The sequence below is a fragment of the Centruroides sculpturatus genome, unplaced genomic scaffold (genome assembly GCF_000671375.1).
Source record: "Centruroides sculpturatus isolate CEXI.00-Female unplaced genomic scaffold, Cexi_2.0 scaffold829, whole genome shotgun sequence".
NCBI lineage: Eukaryota > Metazoa > Arthropoda > Arachnida > Scorpiones > Buthidae > Centruroides > Centruroides sculpturatus.
Window position 1 is genome coordinate 297,547 of NW_019384951.1, and position 15,893 is coordinate 313,439.

The 15,893-nt window shown below is 28.0% G+C and overlaps 2 protein-coding genes across 3 annotated transcripts in view; both read right to left on the reverse strand.

Moving 5' to 3' along the window:
- LOC111632281 (B-cell receptor CD22-like) overlaps window positions 1-9,912 on the reverse strand; it is an 18,190-nt gene extending 8,278 nt beyond the window's left edge. The window contains exons 1-3 of one of the 2 annotated variants that reach the window (XM_023376674.1): window positions 9,198-9,912; window positions 8,288-8,578; window positions 7,714-8,001 (exon numbers count right to left, since the gene is read on the reverse strand). In XM_023376674.1, coding sequence (XP_023232442.1) covers window positions 7,714-8,001; window positions 8,288-8,578; window positions 9,198-9,426 — 808 coding nt within the window. In that variant the 5' untranslated portion in view covers window positions 9,427-9,912. The remainder of the gene's footprint in view (window positions 1-7,713; window positions 8,002-8,287; window positions 8,579-9,197) is intronic. The other variant, XM_023376673.1, reaches the window with a different exon arrangement.
- The window catches only part of LOC111632282 (synaptogenesis protein syg-2-like), a 38,728-nt gene continuing 23,845 nt past the window's right edge, over window positions 1,011-15,893 (reverse strand). Inside the window, exons 2-4 of the mRNA XM_023376675.1 lie at window positions 2,648-2,983; window positions 2,474-2,575; window positions 1,011-1,280 (exon numbers count right to left, since the gene is read on the reverse strand). Of these exons, the coding sequence (XP_023232443.1) occupies window positions 1,042-1,280; window positions 2,474-2,575; window positions 2,648-2,983 (677 nt within the window). The 3' untranslated portion in view covers window positions 1,011-1,041. The remainder of the gene's footprint in view (window positions 1,281-2,473; window positions 2,576-2,647; window positions 2,984-15,893) is intronic.

Below are 15,893 nucleotides of genomic sequence, written 5' to 3' on the forward strand. Positions count from 1 at the left end.
TATGTTATGTAATTTGGTCAAAATAAAATATTTGTTTATTACAGAACTGAATTCGACATTTGTACTCAAAAATTTCTACAAGAAAGTGATGTTAATCAAGATGTTCAAATTTCACTAAAGACTGCAGCTACCAAACATTCAGTTGGGACAGGACAAGATTTTATACGGTGCACCTGTACCAAAAGTTGTGCTACAAATAGGTGCCAGTGTAAAAAAAAATGATTGTCTGTAATTCGAAATGCCACAACAGTACACCCTGTAAAAATAAATAAAATATTTAATCTTTTATTTATGTTACACTGAGAAGCACTTGAATAAATATTGTTCATCTAATTGATTTCCTTTTAATTTTATTTTAACCATTAATATACTTGAATAATAATTTTAAATCAGTTCGGCCTAGGACAAACTAGTTTAGCCTAAAGTATTTAGGCCAAACTAGATTGTCCTAGGCTAAACTAGTTTATCCTGACACGCGTAGGACAAACTAGTTTGGCCTAGGATAAACTAGTTTGGCCTGAAATCGGGTTTGGCCGGTAACATATATATATATATTGTAGAACTCTTCCTCATTAAAATATTATGATAAAAGGGAAGAAATTAGATTTATCTTTTTGTTCGACACTCAGAAAAAAGCACATTTGAATATTTTTTGTAAGCTGTACAAAAATACTTTTTATATAGGCCTATTCGAATTTCTAGTTTTTTTTATCTTAACATTTTGAAATTATTTCTGGAAAAATACCTTATATAAACTCAAATATAATATATACAATCTATAAAAAATTGACCAAATTTATTTTAGATAAAATACAAATTTATGCTTCGTATAATACCATTAAATTAATAATAAATTTTTAAAAAAACCAATAAAAAATAAAGATATAAATAAATAACAAAAATAATAGTAAGTTAACAAAACGTATAAATAAATAAATATTTTACTAATTTAACAATTTAAAATCGTAAATTTAAAAAAAATACAATTAAAATAATTGTTTAAATATACAAAATAATAATAAATATTTTAAAAATATTAATTTATTTAAAAATTAAATGGTTCATTAGATGCTTACAGTTAAGGTCTATGGTGACTGATGTAGATATTGGCACCGTTAGATTTGTATTGGACGCCTGGCACACGTAAACGGACAATAAATCGTCTCTTTTCAAATTCGTCACCAATAATTCATTGATGACCAAACCTCGTTCTATTCTAGAATAACTATCGTCGACCACGGTCGACTCACGCCACCAGATTACCGATGGAGATGGACTTCCTGATACGAAAATGAATAACAAATTTATAAATTTAGTAATAGATACGTGAATATTATTCTATTTATTCTCTTATTAGATTATAAACAAGCTTGCTAACTTAGTCAATACTTTCTTTATAACATTGCTGTAATGCAGATTTGTTTGTTTGTTGTTTGCACAAGAAAACACGACTCGCGAGCGATCTGCAAAGGGGGATGACTCCCGGGAGGGCTTTCTGTAAGAAACTGGCCCTTATTTAGGTGTTAAAACGTGAATAAATCCGAAAAATTTCGCCTGACCAGCCCGTTGGCGATGCGTGAACCCACTATCTAATACTATTGTTCAGAGGTTTTATTCACTTTTGTTCATTAATTTTATTTTGGTAAATTATATTTCTTCAATAATGAATATAAAAAATTAATTTAAACAAATTTCGAGAAATAAATATCAAAAATTAATAATATATACACTAATAGTGTCTTTTCTTCATAAAAATCCATGTAATATTGTTTACAATAATATAATAAATTGCTTTTCAAAATAGAAATTAATTTTAAAAATATAAAATATTCTTTATATGTAATAAATGTAATTAATTCGATTATAAATTTAATTTAGTTCTTATATTTCTATATCTTAAATATTTTAATAAAAAAATTTCCTTCTTCAATTCCATCATCTAATTTTCGTAAAGTGCTAAGTGTATCAAAGTCCGAATAATTTAGTTAAGTTTGACGTTGGATGTTGAATTTTTTTTCTCATTAACGTCAAGAAACGACACATTAAGTAATAAAAAGTTTTTAATAATCTACAAACTAAAGGTGTCACCCGAATGAATGCATTTTATTGCACGTCTAAACGTTAATACGAAGATGAAATGCGTTCGTCTTACTATAGTATCATGCAAATTACCTTCATATTTACAGCAGATCTTCAGAAACTTATAATTATGTTGTTGTAGAGAATGTCAACAATGTAAGATTTAATGCTTAATGCATTTCTCGCCATCTAATTTATCCATTAATAATAAAATCGTTGGAATATTTATTCCACCGACAACGTTCTTCTACGTTTCCTTTAATATCATTTCAATGTATATATTACTTGAAAAATAACACTTTTAGCCGTGTTTATCGATAAAAAAAAATCTGATTTTTTAAAGTTATAATTCAAATTATATAATTTTTTATTTAAAAGAATTTATAATACTTACCTCCTCTGACTTCACAGGTGAGGTTTAAATTTGAATTTTCACGAAATGGTCCGATCATACTTTTATTTTCATTATTGTAGATAAGTATTTTCTCAGGAGGCACTGAAAATTTTAAATAAGGAACACATTAAGATATTAATATTAAATTAATGTAGGGTTTTAAGTTATCCTTACCTATAACATTAAGTTTCATAGCTTTATTCGTCGTTCTTGCTCTTTTAAAGTCGACACGACACCGATATTCTCCGGCATCTCCATCGACAATAGGTTTTATTTGCAGGTAAGCTGGTTTCGCTGTATGATTGAAAGTAGCACGAGATCCTAGTATCTCGCTTGCAATATGTTTTGGCTCACCTGTAGGTTGATTCCGGGCATCTAAACTGTAAATGGGATTCCCAGAATCTCCTCTATACCATAGAACCAATGCAATGCTGTCATCTGGTGATGGCGGTGTAATGTTGCAAGGCAACTCGACTTCTGCATCAATGACAGCATTGTACTCTGGGTCATCTAAAGGATAAAAGTATGAAAAAAAAAATCAGTTAAGTAACTTACTAATAGTAAAGAAAATAGAGAAAAGATTTCAACTTCTTGTGATTAAATTACGATTGGTATTCTCTAGAGAATTTTTTTATTTACTTTATTTTTCGAGTAAAGAAAAAACAGGTATTCGTTTTGTATTAACTTTTTTATTAATCCAAGTAATCAGATTTAATATAATTGAATTAAGAAAGAATTTACAGCAACACTCATTAAAACTTAAACAAAGCAAACATACTTTATTAAAAAAAAAGAGTATTTATTATTATTTAAAACGAAAATCTTGTTTGTTTCGTTAATATTGTACAAACATTTCAATGAAAGAATTAAAATAAATAACCACACGTTGTGAATTTTAATTCGGTTTATTCATATATTTTTCCCTAACTTTTTTTTTTTATATTTATTTCTAGTTCTTCTCAAATGTAATGTGCTGCAGCCACCTAATCTCTAAACTGAAAATATTGTCGACTTCCTTCGACTTCAAGAAATAGCTTTAAGGAAGGAGTATACTAGACACCATCCTCCGTCAAAAATACCGTTCTGTATGGATCATTTCCGACTTGTAAAACTTTTCGTTATCTTCTATGTACTCTCCATGTTAGTATAGCATTAAAGAAAAAATTTTATGCTGACAACAACCTGTAAACTACCACTGCAGCTACCCCATCCAGTGTTATTCTTTATAGCAGCCAGGAGGTAGCTTCTGTACTAGAGAAAGTAAAAAGAATATTCCACCGTTTAAATTATTCACGTATCTTTTCTCTGTTCACAAACTTTACATCCTTCAATGTTTTATTTGTATTTTCTGAACTTTCTTGGTGAAGACATGATTGCATTCTTCGTGAAGGATCGAAATTAATTTTCTTGTTTGTTCTCTTGCCTTTATATATAATACAAATAATTAATTAAATTTCGAAAATTTTATAAATTAATTTATCGTAAAATATATAATATATAATTAATTAATTTTAAATTTTTTCCAATAAACATATTTTAAAACTTACGCATAACTTTCATCTAAAGCATTCTATTAATTATGATTATTGATAATAAGATAAATTTAGTATGATTATCTGTTAACTGTAGCGTATTAATTGGCAATCTATTCTATAATCTGGAATTTGTAATGCATGCTGACTACGCTACTTGCGTTACTAATGTGATATGTATTAATCTGTAGCATTCCTTCTATTGAAAACTATACATTTTACTGTTTTTAGAACTCTTCAAGAATTAATATTTTTTAGGTTTATTACGTATAATTTTACTACAAACAAGCAGTGAATTAGAAAGAACAGAAAAAAAAAAAGATTTATTGACTGATTTCGGATAAGTTTCCTGTAGGGAAGCAAAGACTGAAAATTATAACTTATGTCCTCATTTACACCAATTTCCTTTGAAGTCTTAGGAAGTATAATGTATTATAACCTATTTTAGCTTAATTTCCTGTGAAATTTCTGATAGTATTTACTCTGTGACACGAATTACTCTACACTAAGTATAAATTTCATCTAATCAAATACTTTAGACATATATAACAGTTCTTATTTGTATTATGAAGATTTAATTATTAAGTATTAGTTTCTAAATTTTTGTTTAATTTTTAGAGGATACTTTCCCATTAAAATTCATTAAAATTCAAACCATATTAATATAGAATGTCTTTCGAGAGTATAATTTTAAAGTTTTTTTAAAAGAAAAACTACGTGTAGTAACCTACAGAATTCATGAAGTACCTAAAACTTTCATATAGAATATTCTGTGACCGAACAGCTATATTAAAAATAGAAAATCTTCTAGCAGTCACGAACATGGAAAATGGGCTTCATTACTTTATGAAACTTTCTTTTTCTTCCTTCTTTTCTAATTTTAAGTTTGTTCCAAAACTTTTATTTGATTTCGTTAGATATTATCTTTGATCTTGAAACAGATACATGTCATTTGGATAATAAGATATTTATATATTTAAAAAAACCAATTACATAAATAAATTTATTTATTTTAAAATATATAATCCATATTTTACCAAATTGTATACATAAAATATATATAAACAGATTGTATTTATAGTATTAGACGTTATAAGAGATACTGGTCTGCTCTTTTTTTTTTTCTTTGGTCAGCTGGTAGCTATGGACGAGCTTAAGAAGCTTAGTCTCTTGGCCTCGGTACAACTGTACGTAGCGGTCTTTAGGAATTATAGTAAATACCGTATGGCTGTCGTGGAATTCCTGTTTGGCCAGTGATCAGTCTCTCCTGAGGATAAGAAACTCACTGCCATTGATCAATATGACGAACAGAAAACATCTGTTGGTTAATATCCCTCTGCAGCTTATGGATCATTAATAAGAAGTTTTTGTCTTAATCGCTTATATTTATATATATTTATAGATTATCGAAATTCTTTCTTGATTCACTAACAAGTATTTTCTGCATAAAGAAACGCTTTGCAGAAAGTACCCATCATCATTTTCAGTTCGTTAAATAAATTCTCACACTTTTCATTTTTAGTTAAAAAAAAAGTGGGGGAAGAGAGTAGTTTTTTTTAAAAAAAAAGATTTTAAGAAATGTAATTTTTAAAATTGCTTTCTACTGATTTTAAACTATTTTAACTAGTTCCATTTTTCTGGCAGATATAAATATAGGTTTCATTTTCAGAACTGCAACGAACAAATGCACGAATTGTATCTGGAATTTTGCCAATCGAATGCAAGTAATTATTGCAATTCAACATTTCCGTAATTAGAAATTATTATTATTCGTTCGTAACACTTTTCGAACTATAAATAATTATAACGGTTTAATACCTAATAAATAGGATAAATTCCTTAAAATGACCGAAATGAATATACAGTATATATATATATAATTTTAAGAATTTGTAGGATTTACATATAAATAGTTATCGAACGATATCAAAATTGTACATTAAATAAGTATTTTCTAATTGGCATTCTTCCATTTATAAAGTTCCTCTTAGTTTGGACATTAAGAATAATCCATCTTCCGCCGCAATATCAGAAACGTTTACATGAGTGACATCTCTTAATAGTTAATTTGTTTCCCCAATGCAGTTGCTCTTGCTCCATCACCTCTTTCGTGAGAGGTGTGGACCACGCTCGAACCTGAGGAGCATTAGCTGGACATTCGACCATACATCATGACGACATTATCACAGAAGTAGAGGCAGTTCTCATACCCTAGAAGGACAGCCGGAGGACAATAGGTAGCAATTCCGAAGTGAAGAATCGTGCCTGATAGAAGGTAATATTTTTGCGCTTCGTGTCAATTGTACAGCTTGGAACAAATTTTATACAGAATCTCCAGTATATGACGTGAATTCCGAGACTGCTATAGAATTCTTTTACTCTATAAATTTTGCTGCTATCACATGAACTCTTTCAAGTCTCTCTCTTTATAATATTGGTAATATAAATTGATTTTTCTAAAAATTTAAGACTGGAATTTGCTTGTTTAATAATGTTATCAAGTAAATTCTCTTTATTTGTTTATNTTATTTCTAATAATTAAACAATTCATCATGTATTTAAAAATAGTAATTTGTAGATGTTACATGGAATTTTAACATCATTATCAACCACTTAATGGAAACATCATAATGCATTATATCATAGAAAATGGAAAATTAAATTCACATTAATTCAAGTATTATAATTAACGTAGTAAACACAATCACTGCAAATATTATTATTGTTAAATTGTTCTCGTAAAGGCGATCATTATGATTTAAAGATTAATTAAATTTTAATAACTCAAAAGTACTAAAAATGTAAAAATCTTTTTTACAAAGAAAAGAAAAATAATATTTTTTTTTTAAATTTATCTACATTTATTTTATTTAATTTCTTTCATTTTTATGCATTTCTATCATACTTAAAATTGATTCTGAACTAATTATATATTTTTATTATCCTGGTTTAATAGATATTATTATGGAAATTGCTCAATTTTCTTTAAACAGTTTCCGTTTTTGAATTCTAATGACCTTAGCTATATTTTCTTAGAATCCATTTACAAAAATATTAAAAAATATTAGATCTTGTCTTTGTATTTAAACAGAAGGACGAACAAGAAAAAAAAAATTAATTTGTAATGTGGCTTATGTACACTTTTCTTCTATCCTACTCTCTTATATTTAAAATTTGCATAATGGTTTATACTACACCATTTCTCGTCAGAGGTCAAGTTAAAAAAATGAGGATTTAAAAAAAAAGAAAAAAATTTACAAACTTCGTTTCGTACGAAACTCATCAAGTCTCTGTTGAAGCTACGTAAAGAACCATTGCTATCTGCATAATGGAATTTCTTTTTATTTTAACTTTCATTATTTTCTTTTCTTTTTTTTCTCTACCTTGTGCCAACATAAATCAAATACCACGAAGACAAATTTAAGAAATACTGTTTTAAAAAATCACACTAGATATACTTAATTTAAAATGAAGATACGTCTACAACCCATTTATATAGCTCATTTACTATTTTCTTATTTTAAAATTTAACTGGTTGTAATAAAATAACAAATCCCACAACAAACAATTGAGAACAGAAATATATATATATACTGTATATGTCTAGAGAATTATCTTTCTCAGTTTTTATGTATTACAGTTTATTTTATAACCAAATTTTTGTTATTGTAGTAATGCATTTTTCGTAATTATTTTAATGATACTAACCTATGGGTACTATACTAAATATACACGGCTCTAATTGCATTCCAACTTCATTTTTTCCCCAACAGTACAAATAACCGTAATCTTGTTTATTTCTTGGAACATATTTTGCAACACTTTTCGTTCCTGATGTCGTATATGATACAATAACCAAACTTTCGTCTGTGTTATTAAATCCCCAATGAAATTCCACTGATGGTGGGTCAGCATCAACTTCACAGGTGACTCTGACATCTTCGTGTCTAGCAGCTCCATACACAACTTTTTGTCCACTACTGCAAACAGGAGCAACTGTCAACAGAAAGAAAAAAAAACGACAATTATTTTTCACATATGTTGTAGATTTATCCAGTTCTATATATAGAAAACTTAATTGCTTTATGATAAATGAATAAATAATAAACTATTCGTTGTATGGTCTAGCATATATTATTCATTAAAATATAAAGGTGATGAATTTTTGATAAAGTAATGGTGATTTTAATTAGATGATATTATTCATTCATTTAATATTTAATATATTGTCTAGTATATCTTAATTATAATGTTTTAAAATAAATACAAATCAGATTCTTACATTGTACCCGTAATAAAACTTCTTCACTCTCTCCTTCTCCTTCTGCATTGCGAGCAACACACTGATACCTTCCTCTATGAGATCTCCTAACGCCTTGTAAGGATAATGAATTGTTACGGACATTTATGCCCGATGGAGGATCGTGTGCTAAAGTTTGTCCTTCGTATTTCCATCCTATTTCATATATAGATGGATTTGCTTGGATATTGCATTCGAAATAAACATTGCTTCCCTCACGAATCTGTTCGTGTTGATCACTAGCTCCTAGAGTTAATGATAGCTGTGGAACGTCTGTTGAGAAAAAATAACATTAAAAATATTAGATTTAAAATAATAAAAACTGAATAAATAAATAAATAAATAAATAAGAAAGAAGGCGTTAATATTTTAATTTTATCGTTAAAAATTTAAGTTATATCGCGTGTTTTTAATTAGCTTTAAATTACGTTAAATTTACATTAAAAAGTTATTACGGAAAAAATAAATTAAAAAATTTCGCAGTAAATATTTACGTTAGTAAATTGGTAGTTGAAAATATATAAACTTATAAATAAGATATTATGTATTAAATTTTAAAATTGACTAAACTTAAAACGGAAAAATTAATTTGCTTAATGCATTACTGCTCGTAACAAGAAAAAAAAAACGTTTCGACTATTTGCTAACGTGCTTTTAAACATTGAAACTAGGTACATGCACTAATACATTAGAAAGACACTAAGAATGTAATTCTCTAGAGATGAGGGTGGTAGTCTTTAACAGTAATACTAAATTCGGATAAGAAAAAAAAAATAACACAAAAAAGAGGTTAAGCTTTCCAAAGCAAATAACCGAAATTCTTGTAACGACGCGAGATTTACAACCCTCATCTCACTATATCAAACTACATGTTACACCCATTACCACCTACAGAGAACATTCATCGTCCACTCGTCATTTAAGGCACTTTCTGGTAAATCTGGATTCTCGGCACGGCACAAAAGGCTTTTTCTGTTATCCTCGCTGGAGGGAACGAAAGTCAGGGTACTGGTAGTTGTGTCGCCATCCTCCGAAGTGATTTCTTGGGAACTGTCGATTTTGACGTTCCCCTTCATCCACGTGATCTGGGCAGGAGGTCTGGAACCCTTCGACTGGCACATCACTTCGTACACTTTTCCTTCAGAGAACGTTCGGTGCGTAGAGATGATACGTACCTCCAACGGCTTCACTGGGCAAGGACGGATAGACTCTTGATGTTAATACACCTCAATGTTCCTAGAAAGGGTAGTCAGATGTGCAAAAACAATTGCTACCCGAATTATACTTTCATTATGGGCTCTCACGTTTTTTTAAAAAATTTTTTTTCTTTATAATTCATAGCTAAATAGCCAAAATTTTGTTCAAAATCCAAAATTTTCATTTTAAATTCGTTCACAAATTTTATAGCATATCTGCTACATCAAATTTTATATTGTAGCAAATTTGCTTAATTTGAAAACATTTCGATAATCCCTAATAAATTTTGGTGTCATTTTTGAATAGGTTTTCGGGTACATCTAATACTTTTTTTTAATTAAATAAATTATAAAATATTATATATAAAATCATTAGAAGCAGATAGAGATACACATAGACAGACAGACAGACAGAAGAGAAGGATATTTTAATTTTTATAGAAAAACACCTTAAGCACCAAATTGTATACATAAAATATATATAAACAGATTGTATTTATAGTATTAGACGTTATAAGAGATACTGGTCTGCTCTTTTTTTTTTTCTTTGGTCAGCTGGTAGCTATGGACGAGCTTAAGAAGCTTAGTCTCTTGGCCTCGGTACAACTGTACGTAGCGGTCTTTAGGAATTATAGTAAATACCGTATGGCTGTCGTGGAATTCCTGTTTGGCCAGTGATCAGTCTCTCCTGAGGATAAGAAACTCACTGCCATTGATCAATATGACGAACAGAAAACATCTGTTGGTTAATATCCCTCTGCAGCTTATGGATCATTAATAAGAAGTTTTTGTCTTAATCGCTTATATTTATATATATTTATAGATTATCGAAAATCTTTCTTTTTTTTTCTTTTTTATTTTGAATTTATTCTAAAACTCGTTATTGTATATAAATATTTATTTATTATTTTCTTTAATTTAGAATTGATTTTTAATAAATTACTCTTTTAAAATCGATATAAAAGTTTTAAAATTAATAAAATATCGACTTTTTTCCAACAAATTTTAATTATTATAAAAATCGATAAAATAAACTTTAATAAAGTAAGCTCTTTTTATTTATTTAGTCTCATACATANTTTTTTGTAATTGCAATAAATCATATACTGATATTTATTTATTTAAAATTAATAAGTCAACAGTTTCAATATAATGTTGATATTCAATTAAAGTAAATAGGTTATAAATTTTATCTTAAAGATTTTTTAAATAATATAATAATTTTGTATGATTTTTTTAATAATAAAGTAATGATATTACATATTTTCTTAGATAATAAGATGATAATTTTATCATCTAAAAATTTATATTTAATGGTTTCTTGTTGAAATGATGATGCACTAAACTATTGTAAATGAATGTAATGATTTTTTTTCGGTTACTAAAACTTGAATTTTTGCTTGAAATCTTAAAATAAAATTAAAACATCACACCCAGTACTAAGAAAAAATGTATCTTTGAAGACCGAAGAAAACGAAATTCCAAACACAAGTTTTGGTTTAAGAAGAAAGGATGCTGACATATTTTCCATATCAGAAATCACATCACATTGTGTTGTACGAGTCATATATGCTCAGACATCATCAGAAAATAGAAGGGCATTGCCCTTTGCTTAGTAAGTCTGGGTGTTTCGTATCTAATGGCTTTATCCAGATTCCTAAAAACTGCATTATACGTTTCAGCATTGATTATTCGTCTATGTGGAAGAAATTCCATAAGCAAGATTCGAGAACTGTCCCGAAAGACCATCTGTACAATCGTTCTGGCAGACTGTAAAACTTTAAACTTTCAAGTTACGAAAAGTAAATGCCCTTTAATCTATCCACTCATCCCATTGAATAAGAATAGTTCATTAGGTATTATAAACAGTTGAAATACAAATAATGCTTTTAGTATTTGATATATTATATATGTTCAATAAGAGAATAATCCTGTAATAACAACTTTACCCATATGAGAATTCCTATAAAATATTAAACACGAATAAAAATAAATATTGAAATCTTAGACAGTATTCTTTACATTCTTTTCTATGCTAGAGTAGCACATTTATACTGATGTTGATGGACGATGTGATGTTCATACTCTTGGGGATCTGTCTTCTATTTTGACACTTCTTGCATTACTTTTTGTGTTTCTTGCAATTCTCATATTTTCCTTTCTAGCAGTTATTCGTGATGAACATTACAGTGTGATTACTTTTGACATTTTTACTCGATAAGTCTTAAAAATAATAGACTAAACGTTGTTTTGTATTCTATTATATGACTTTAATATTTGTCATATAACAAAAATGACAATATAATTTAATATAGATAGAGATATATTTAAAGAAAACAGCATGTTTGTCTTTTTTATTAATTCTCCAAGTGTTCTGTTAGATTTAATCAAATAAATTTCTTGAATTCCTTGATGTAATTTTATACATTCAATAAATTTCAAGAGGTTCCATCATGGGAATTTCTTTGTCAACAATACAAAATAAAAAACAAATTATTTTAATAAATATGTTTTTGTAGAATATCTTCAAAAATATAAGAATATTACCCTTAATAATTGTTTACATTTTTAAAAATATTTATTTACTTTACTCAAACAAATTTATATATATGTTACCGGCCAAACCCGATTTTAGGCCAAACTAGTTTATCCTAGGCCAAACTAGTTTGTCCTACGCGTGTCAGGATAAACTAGTTTAGCCTAGGACAATCTAGTTTGGCCTAAATACTTTAGGCTAAACTAGTTTGTCCTAGGCCGAACTGATTTATTCGTTGCAAGTGATAAAATAAACACTTAACGCGGGGATTCCCCTCTCGCGCCCCTTTCTATCGAGCTTTCGTTGTCTACGCTGCATTTTTACAAAATGGCTACTTTATCTGGGTCGTTGGTAACTAGTAATGTAAAATTAATCATATATTTCTGTCCGATATAATGATATATATCATAAAAACAGCACATCTCTGAACCTTAAAAGTACAATTCCAGAAGATTTNAAAAAGATTTATTGACTGATTTCGGATAAGTTTCCTGTAGGGAAGCAAAGACTGAAAATTATAACTTATGTCCTCATTTACACCAATTTCCTTTGAAGTCTTAGGAAGTATAATGTATTATAACCTATTTTAGCTTAATTTCCTGTGAAATTTCTGATAGTATTTACTCTGTGACACGAATTACTCTACACTAAGTATAAATTTCATCTAATCAAATACTTTAGACATATATAACAGTTCTTATTTGTATTATGAAGATTTAATTATTAAGTATTAGTTTCTAAATTTTTGTTTAATTTTTAGAGGATACTTTCCCATTAAAATTCATTAAAATTCAAACCATATTAATATAGAATGTCTTTCGAGAGTATAATTTTAAAGTTTTTTTAAAAGAAAAACTACGTGTAGTAACCTACAGAATTCATGAAGTACCTAAAACTTTCATATAGAATATTCTGTGACCGAACAGCTATATTAAAAATAGAAAATCTTCTAACAGTCACGAACATGGAAAATGGGCTTCATTACTTTATGAAACTTTCTTTTTCTTCCTTCTTTTCTAATTTTAAGTTTGTTCCAAAACTTTTATTTGATTTCGTTAGATATTATCTTTGATCTTGAAACAGATACATGTCATTTGGATAATAAGATATTTATATATTTAAAAAAACCAATTACATAAATAAATTTATTTATTTTAAAATATATAATCCATATTTTACCAAATTGTATACATAAAATATATATAAACAGATTGTATTTATAGTATTAGACGTTATAAGAGATACTGGTCTGCTCTTTTTTTTTTTCTTTGGTCAGCTGGTAGCTATGGACGAGCTTAAGAAGCTTAGTCTCTTGGCCTCGGTACAACTGTACGTAGCGGTCTTTAGGAATTATAGTAAATACCGTATGGCTGTCGTGGAATTCCTGTTTGGCCAGTGATCAGTCTCTCCTGAGGATAAGAAACTCACTGCCATTGATCAATATGACGAACAGAAAACATCTGTTGGTTAATATCCCTCTGCAGCTTATGGATCATTAATAAGAAGTTTTTGTCTTAATCGCTTATATTTATATATATTTATAGATTATCGAAATTCTTTCTTTTTTTTTCTTTTTTATTTTGAATTTATTCTAAAACTCGTTATTGTATATAAATATTTATTTATTATTTTCTTTAATTTAGAATTGATTTTTAATAAATTACTCTTTTAAAATCGATATAAAAGTTTTAAAATTAATAAAATATCGACTTTTTTCCAACAAATTTTAATTATTATAAAAATCGATAAAATAAACTTTAATAAAGTAAGCTCTTTTTATTTATTTAGTCTCATACATAGCCGTGCATCCATACATTTATTGATTATTTGTATCATCAAATATAAGCTAATTTTTGTCTTTTTACAACAAGCCATGATACGGAATATCTAGTTTATCAGATCACTCCTTACATTCCTTCTTCTGCATACTCATGACTTTTTTATATTCGAGTCGAAATTCTTTCTTGATTCACTAACAAGTATTTTCTGCATAAAGAAACGCTTTGCAGAAAGTACCCATCATCATTTTCAGTTCGTTAAATAAATTCTCACACTTTTCATTTTTAGTTAAAAAAAAAGTGGGGGAAGAGAGTAGTTTTTTTTAAAAAAAAAGATTTTAAGAAATGTAATTTTTAAAATTGCTTTCTACTGATTTTAAACTATTTTAACTAGTTCCATTTTTCTGGCAGATATAAATATAGGTTTCATTTTCAGAACTGCAACGAACAAATGCACGAATTGTATCTGGAATTTTGCCAATCGAATGCAAGTAATTATTGCAATTCAACATTTCCGTAATTAGAAATTATTATTATTCGTTCGTAACACTTTTCGAACTATAAATAATTATAACGGTTTAATACCTAATAAATAGGATAAATTCCTTAAAATGACCGAAATGAATATACAGTATATATATATATAATTTTAAGAATTTGTAGGATTTACATATAAATAGTTATCGAACGATATCAAAATTGTACATTAAATAAGTATTTTCTAATTGGCATTCTTCCATTTATAAAGTTCCTCTTAGTTTGGACATTAAGAATAATCCATCTTCCGCCGCAATATCAGAAACGTTTACATGAGTGACATCTCTTAATAGTTAATTTGTTTCCCCAATGCAGTTGCTCTTGCTCCATCACCTCTTTCGTGAGAGGTGTGGACCACGCTCGAACCTGAGGAGCATTAGCTGGACATTCGACCATACATCATGACGACATTATCACAGAAGTAGAGGCAGTTCTCATACCCTAGAAGGACAGCCGGAGGACAATAGGTAGCAATTCCGAAGTGAAGAATCGTGCCTGATAGAAGGTAATATTTTTGCGCTTCGTGTCAATTGTACAGCTTGGAACAAATTTTATACAGAATCTCCAGTATATGACGTGAATTCCGAGACTGCTATAGAATTCTTTTACTCTATAAATTTTGCTGCTATCACATGAACTCTTTCAAGTCTCTCTCTTTATAATATTGGTAATATAAATTGATTTTTCTAAAAATTTAAGACTGGAATTTGCTTGTTTAATAATGTTATCAAGTAAATTCTCTTTATTTGTTTATAAATTATACTTAATAGAGTATTTTTTTCCTTATATATTCTTCGAAATGATTTCAAAATTTTATAAATAGTTTTTAATTATATTTTTAATCAATTCTGTAGTATTAATTCTCTGTAGAAAATGTCTCTTTTCTTAGTTTAGAATTCGAATTAATTTTAGTTCATGTATTTGTTAAAGAACATCTCAGAATTCTTCTTATTTTTTTTTAAATAACTGAAGTAACATTTAATTAGAATTTAATATTTTCTAAGTGATATATTAAAAAAAATAACAAAAAGTCTTTCGAGACGATCAATAAATTCTTTTCCACTATGTAGAAGTTAGTAAAATTGATTCGTTGATAGAATAAAAATAATAAAATCTCTAATTAAAAATACTTATTGAATATATATATCGTTTGAAACTTGTTAATTTTGAATTGTCCAAAATTCTGACAGTGATAATAAAAATAACTGATGAAGATTTAAACTTATTCATGACATAAGAGGATATGCCGGCTCCAAATTTCTTGTAGATTGAATCAAAGAAGGCTATGAGACAGAACAGTAGTTATGAGTCACCGATGTAGAATGGAGACATTGTTGACTATAATTGATATTAATGACCAAAACCTGCGAACTCTCACATTAAGTTTGGTTCGTTGTCCTGCTAAAAGACAAATTGATTCTCAAGACAAATGAAGTGGCATTCCCACACCAGGCTGATTCTTGACATATCTGATAAGTAGAAAAATATGTGGCAGAAAAGGCCAACATTCCTACAAAGAACAGTGAAAAAAAATTTATGCT